At 45.3% G+C, this 7,674-nt stretch overlaps 1 protein-coding gene across 1 annotated transcript; it reads right to left on the reverse strand.

The window, feature by feature from the left end:
* Nucleotides 1–5,690: 5,690 nt before the first annotated feature.
* On the reverse strand, nt 5,691–6,419 carry LOC138901258 (uncharacterized). Its single transcript, XM_070189008.1, has one exon. It carries the CDS (start codon nt 6,417–6,419, stop codon nt 5,691–5,693), a length of 729 nt encoding a protein of 242 aa, XP_070045109.1.
* Nucleotides 6,420–7,674: the final 1,255 nt, after the last annotated feature.

Raw genomic sequence — 7,674 nt, forward strand, 5'->3', positions numbered from 1 at the left:
GGATATATCGTTCACTCTTCCTGGGTCTCGATACGAAGGGTCTCTGACCTCGATTCATTCCGGCGGATCCGTGCTTCCCCTTCGTTCTCTCATCGGGGAATCAGGGTAGACATTGCCCCCGAGTTTGCCCGTATACAGATAGTCCCCTTATTTTTCAGAGAGTAGATTTATCGAAACGACAGGAAGCGATAAATGAACCCCGGTTCCTTCATTCGTATGTTACAACCGAGATGATGGGTCAATGAAACGTCCCATCAATTGCGTAGTTCTGACTTCGGACACGTGTCAGCCACCGACTGACTATCCTTGAATGTGAAACATAGAAGTGGCAAACGGGGGGTCGGGTCAGATATGGTTCGGGTCGAAAACATGTAATAAAAAACGAATAAATTATCTGACCCGACCCATATTTAATACGGATAAAAAACGGGTTAACCAGTGGATAATATGGGTAACCATATTATCTATGACTTCTTGAATATGATTACTTTTGGGAGAATTCCTAGTCTTCCAAACTTGAGAAACCCCCAATTTGAGGCTTTACAAATGTAAAAGTTAAACTCATTAGTTATCCATTGATTACCCATTGGTTATCCATTTTTTAAATGGATAATATAGTTCTTATCCATATTTGACCCGTTTTTATAAAGTTCATTATCCAATCCATTTTAGTGGATAATACGGGTGGTTAACTATTTTCTTTTAACTATTTTTTTACCACTATTGAAACGTCACACATTGATTGTCCTTCCGCTATAAAAGCTCCGACCCCTTTTTCACTTCTCTACTTTCCGATTTCAGAGCTTTTCGATTTACACTCGACTCCTCTACTTACCTTTAGCTTCTTCAAATCTTCATACATTGCTCCTTAGATCTTCAAATCTTCATACATTTTCTTTGAATCTTCAACCCAGACCTTCATATCTTTATCCCATCTTCAAATCTTCATATATTTTCTTCAAACCTTCATATTCCTATAATCCGATGGCGAAAACTTCCAAATTCGTGCCTCAGCAAACCGCCCATTCATCTTCCAACCTGGCCACAGACGCCGAGGTGGCCATTCCTGAGGTGGCCCATGAGCCTCCTTTGAAGAGCTTTATCCCTAGGGGCTGCTCCATCGAGAATGACTTTAACATCGAGAAGGCCTCCAGTCAACAGGACCGAGGCAAGGAGGACACTACCCACAATTTGGGTAGACTGTAACTGGGAGGGCAAGGAGGTGGTCATCCCCGGGCCCAACGAAGACATCACTACTCATGTGAGGAGGTACCTAAGTGTTTATACTTACCCCTTCATGCACTCCCCAGTGGACCCCATAGTCCTCGATTTCTGCAAAAGGTATGAGGTCTGCCTTGGGCAGATTCACCCATCCTTTTCGAGGAACGTAATCTTCTATCGACACTTCGTAAACAACACCGAAGCTCATCAGTTCACCTTTGTCCATCTGCTTCATCTATACAGTCCCCGAATCTTCCAAGGAGAGTTGATCAAGCTCGTTCACCGAGCAAGTAAGGCTCTATTCTCAAGCATTGATGAGGACCGAGATCGAGGTTGGCAGGGAAGGTTCGTTCGAGTGAAGACTGAATACCTCACCCCTTTGAATTTCTACTGTTCCCGGAAAAGTGAAACGCCTCCCGTAAGTCTTTTCCTTCTCGAGTATTTGGAATTCCCTTTTATTCTTTTTCTAATTGCCTATGTTTGTCGTTATGTAGCTGCTGCCCAGGTTCCTAATGCAGTCTCTTACTTCAAGGAGTGGATTGAGGGGATCTGCAAACAAATGTCTTACTTCGAGCGCATGGCGCAAGCTCTCTAAGAGCAAGTGGGAGGCCCGTTCCCATGGTGAGGCTCTCTCCCGAATGATCACATTCATACACTTGACTTATAAATCGCTAAGTTTTCTTCCTTTTTACAATTTTGCCCAAGACCACCGAGCTCAGGCCGTTGGATAAGGACGGGGATCTATCCTCACTCGCCGAACCCTTCTCTTCGGGAAAGCCCGGGGCTGCTGCAAAGGAGGAAAAGAAAAAGAAGAAGAAGAAGAGGAAGTCCTCAGGCTCCCCGGACGCCAAGGTGAAGAAGAAGAAGGTGACCGCCCGGGTCCGGAAAAGCAAAAAGAGCACTAAATCCATGGTACTAGACTATTATTCCCTCTACCGGCTCAAGGATTATCCCGAGGATGACGACCTTGAGTTCATTGCTCATGAGTTGACCCTCAATGAGGGGGAGTAGGCGGCGACCGATAAAGGTGATCACAAGGTCGATCCCCCTCTAGTTTGGGAACCAGAGGGATAGACAGAGGTCGCGACCTCCCGAGAAGTAGCTCCTGTACCGAAGGAGGTAGCTGGTGTCAATGACATCGTGGAGATGCCTTCCTATACTAAGTCCATTCTCGAAGAGGTTCAAGCGGACAAAGAGAAATCAATAGAGACGGCATGGACATGGCCGCGTTTGAGGACTTTTCTGTGCTTGGTCACTTGGAGGTCCCAAAAAAGGACATGCCATCGGGATCGGGCGAGCGGAGATAGAGCCCGAAACTAGTGAAGCAGTTCCCTACCCCTAGCGGTCGTTCTTACTATCCAAGCGGATGCTCGGGCCCTGTCCGCTCTGGTGGGCCTAGCCAAATACCTTCGTTACCTGGTCATCGAGGAGGACCAGACAAAGATGAATGAATTAAGCATATCGAGCCTCTTCAACGAGGCACAACATGCGCTGAACCGGGTACTCTTCGTACCCCTTGCGAATCTTGCTTAGTTTTGAATATGTTGTAATGACTTTGTTATTTTTCAGGCTTCAGTGCTTCATCATGAAAGCTTCCTTCGGTCCCGCTTGGAGATCAGCCATATCGAGTTCGAGCTCAAAGAGCAAGTATGGAAGAAGGACATGTACATGGCTCTCAGTGAACAACAAGATGAGGCTCTCATGGACCTCCAAATTCTCCGAGCCGAGCTGGAAAAGGCTCAGAAGGAGGCCTTGTCTGTAAAGCTGGAGCACGCCAACCTGGTCGAGAAGGTGAGGATCTTTGAGGCTAAAAATGAGAAGCTACTTGTGGTGACTAACAATGCAAATTCGCAGGTCCAAGAGAAGGTAGACCTGATTGACCAGCTTCGGGCCGAGATTGATGAGGTCAAGGCCACACCGAGGCACAGCATGGAAGGATGGACCTGTTGGCCTCGGAAAAAAAGGCTGCAAAAGTGGAGCTGGCACCAGTCAAGGATAACCTCCGGGTGGCAAAAGACAAGTTCGATAAGTGGTCTCGGCTAAATGATGAACTCCGGGCACAACTGAACTTAGCCATCATGGAACGGGATGCCCTCGGCCAAGAATATAACGCGCTGAGGTCCAAGTTGGAGGCATTTTCTATTGATTCCTCTGACGTCGAGGAAATGCTGACCCAATATAAGGCTAATGTGGAGATAGTCGAGGCTTGCTGAGGTCCAAGTTGAAGACTGAGTATGCAAAAACGGCTATCCCGAAGAGAGACCCTCGAGGAGATCCATGCCCAAGGTTTTGACATGTCCGCCGAGATTGAGGAAGCCAAGAGACTTGAGGCCGAGGCAAAGGAACTCTATGAGACTAGAAGTATCGAAGGCTCTGAGGGTTCCGACTATTCTGGTGATGAGTCGAACCTCGGTGAAGACCAGGCGTAAATGCCTTAGTTCGGTTTTAGTTTTTCCATGTATATTTTATTTTTTGTTTGTTTTGAGTTCGTTTTATCATGCCTTTATAAATATTTTTTTAATATATAAAATTTTCCCCTTTTGGCAATACCATATCTTTACTTTCCAGCATCTATTTGCAATTTTTTTATTTGCGCATTGTTTTAAATGCCTTAGCATAAAATCAAATGTAATCTATAGTATCCGTTCTTCGGAGGTCCGAATGAGGCCCGACTTCGATGGAAACTCCAGGTTACTCGTGGCTTCGAGATTTCAATAGAATCGAAGGCTTTTAAGATGCTTAAATGTCTTAGATGATGTTTTTCCTGAGGGTAACCTTTTAATAGGTTTCGATTTTATGTAAGGGACTTACTTTCTGAGTTCGGAATTTGTACATCTCCGAGCTGTTTTTAGGGCAGCTGTAGCCTTTAATATTCATGAACTACCTAATAGGCTTGGTGCCTCTGGGAATCGGTAGCCCGGGTCGTCCGAATTTTTATCGGTCGATAGTCCCCGAGTACGGGTAGCCCGTGGGCTTTAGGATCCAGGATCAGAGAAGTGAACTGCACAGTAATAAAGTATAGGGGAAGCAAAGATTTCTTTTATTGTTTAATACGTAAGGTACATGATCGAAGGCGCATAAGCCTTGTGCCGTGGCTAGAGTGGACTATATGGGCACAGTTCGCATGACCGTTTGACCCTTACAATGAATCCTAACCACCAAGCTTTGGATTTTGACATATAAAATTTTGTTTTCTCTTGCTAAAGATCTTATCTAGGGGTAATGGCCCCCAGTATTCGAGGCTGAACTTGTGAGGGCTCGGATACTGTTGGTTTGGTGCAAACGATCTTCAATTTCGGTTTAAGGCCGATCTTCAAATCTAAGGAAGCATATTTTACTATTGCCTCGTTAAAAACCTTGCCGAAAAATCTGCCTTGGGACAAAATCGGTTCAAGAGAAAAAGAGTGCAACACGTGCTTTCAGACTTAATAATCCGCCCCTGGCCGAGTACCTGCATATGTTAGTTCGTAATGTAAAAATGTAAAAGGAATTAAATTTGTACCTTAGAAGTAGTACCGCTTTAAGTGTGCCACGTTCCAATTGTTCGGTAGTTGAACACCGTTTCCCAATTCGAGTTTATACTTTGCCGGTTATTCCGACGACTCGATACAGTCCTTCCCAATTCAGGCCCATTTCCCCTTCTTTCGGGTTCCTGGTGTGTAGTGTTACCTTTCTCAATACCAAGTCCCCGACTTGATTATGTCGGAGGTTAGCTCTTCGGTTGTAGTACCTCCTACTCGTTGCTTCTTTGCAGCCAACCAGACAAGGGCAGCTTCCCGCCTTTCATCCATTAATTCGAAGATCGTGGCCATGGCCTCACTGTTTGACTCTTCGATAGTATACTGGAGCCTGAGGCTTGGTTACCCTACCTCAACCAGTATTAAGGCTTTTGCTTCATAGACCAGAGAGAATGGGGTCGCTCCGGTACTCGACTTAGAAGTCGTACGATATGACCACATGACTTTGGGCAAGATTTCTTTCCACTTTCCTTTCGAATCGGTCAGCCTCTTTTTCAGGTTTTGGAGTATGGTTGTTTTCATTGATTCTTCTTGCTCATTCTCACTAGGTTGGTAAGGTGTTGATAGTATCTTCTTGATCTTGTGGTCTTCAAAAAACTTACTTACCTTGCTGCTGATGAATTGCTTTCCGTTGTCGCACATGATCTTGGTCGGTATCCCAAATTGACAGATTATGTAATCCCAGATAAAGTCGATGACTTCTTTTTCCCAGAACTTCTCGAATGCCTGGGCCTCGACCCATTTGGAAAAATAATCGATCATGAATAGCATGTATTGGACTTTACCGGGCACCCATGGCAGGGGGGCGACGATGTCCATTCCCCACTTCATAAATGGCCATGGTGACAAGACCGGGTGCAACATCTCTCCCGGTTGATGAATCATCGAGGCGTGTCTTTGGCACTCGTTGCATTTTCACACGAAGTCTTTCGCATCCTTCTCCATTTCATTTCAGTAGTAGTCGGCTCTGATTAGCTTCCAAACTAAGGATTCTGCCCCCGAATGGTTCCCGCAAGTTCCCTCGTGAACTTCTCTCATGGCGTATTCAGTCTCTCCCAGCTCTAAGCATCTGGCCAGTGTGCCAAAGAAGGATCTCCTGAACAATTCCCCTTCGACTAAGCTAAATCTGGCAGCTGTGGTGTGCAAGGCTCTCGATTCCTTGGGATCCGAAGGCAATTTTCCTGTCTTTATGTAGTCTATGTATTTGTTTCTCCAATTCCAAGTCAAACTTGTTGAATTTAATTCAGTGTGACCTTCTCTGGCCACCGAGTTCATTAGTTGTACCACTTCCCCTGAGCGGAATTCATTGGAGTCGACAAACGATCCCAAGTTGGCTAGTGCATCGGCCTCACTGTTTTGATATCGGGGTATATGCTGCAGAGTACATTCCTTGAATTGGTGCAGGGTCACCTGCAATTTGTCCCAGTACCTCCGCATCCGTTCTTCTTTTCCATCGAACGTTCCATTGACTTGATTTACGACAAGGAGGGAGTCGGATTTGGATTCGATCACTTCGGCCCCGAGGCTCTTAGCCAGTTCAAGACCTGTAATCATGGCCTCATACTCAGCTACAATGTTAATCAATTTTATAGTTCTAATAGATTGCCTAATTACGCTTCCTATATGTGGCTTTAACACGATACCGAGCTCGTACTCCTTCGCTTTGAAGGCACCGTCCATGAATAGGGTCCAGATTCCTGAGTTATACCCCAAGGTGAGTAATAATTACTTTTTTACTTCGGGTATTAAGGCCGACATAAAGTCGGCCACGAAGTTTGCCAAAATCTGAGATTTTATGGTAGTTCGGGGTCAATACTCGATATCGTGCCTTCTAATCTCCATGATCCATTTGGCCAACTTGCCCGAGATCTCGGGCTTATGCATGACATTCCTCAGCAGGTAAGAGGTTACGACACATATGGGGTGTCATTGAAAGTACAATTTTAGCTTTCTGGAAGCGCTTACCAAGGCGAGCGCTAACTTTTCTAGGTGAGGATACCTCGATTCGGAAGTGCCTAGAGTTATACTGACATAATAAATAGGAAATTGTGTGCTTCTTCCTCCTGGACCAAGACGCCACTTACCGCCACCTCGGAAACCGCCAAGTAGAGGTACAACTGTTCGTCTGTCTTCGGAGTGTGCAGCGGGGGGGGGGGGAGGGGGGGATCGACAGGTACCGTTTGAGATTTTCCAAATCTTGCTGGCATTCTAGAGTCCAGGAAAAAAATATTCTTCTTCTTCAATAATGAGAAGAATCGATGGCTCTTGTCCATGGACCTCGAGATGAACTGGCCCAATGCGGCTATATACCCGGTCAGTCTTTGAACCGCCTTGACATTTTCCACTACAATGATATACTCTATGGCCTTTATTTTGTCGGGGTTGATCTCTATCCCCTGATTGGATATCATGAATCAGAAGAATTTACCCGAATCGACCCCAAATGCGCACTTCTCCGGGTTTAGCTTTATGTTGTATTTCCTTAGTATGTCGAAGGTTTCCTGCAAATATTTCAAATGGTCCTCTGATCGCAGGGACTTGACTAATATATCGCCAATATAAACTTTCATTAATTTCCCTATCTGTTCTTCGAACATCCGATTTACTAGGCATTGCTAGGTGGCACCGGCATTCTTTAATCCAAATGACATTACGTTATAGCAGTAGGTGTCGAATTTGGTTATGAAAGAAGTTTTTTCTTGATCGTCCGGGTCTATCCAAATTTGGTTGTACCCGGAGTAGGCGTCGAGAAAACTGAGTATCTCGTGTCCGGTCATGACGTCGATCATTCGATCGATGTTAGGCAAAGGGAAAGAATCCTTTGGGCATGCTTTGTTTAGGTATTTATAATCCACACACATCCTTAGTTTATTTCCTTTTTAAGGTACTACCACTACGTTAGCTAACCAATCCGGGTATTTAACTTCCCCGATGG

The sequence above is a fragment of the Nicotiana tomentosiformis genome, chromosome 11, assembly GCF_000390325.3.
Source record: "Nicotiana tomentosiformis chromosome 11, ASM39032v3, whole genome shotgun sequence".
Taxonomy (NCBI): Eukaryota; Viridiplantae; Streptophyta; class Magnoliopsida; order Solanales; family Solanaceae; genus Nicotiana; species Nicotiana tomentosiformis.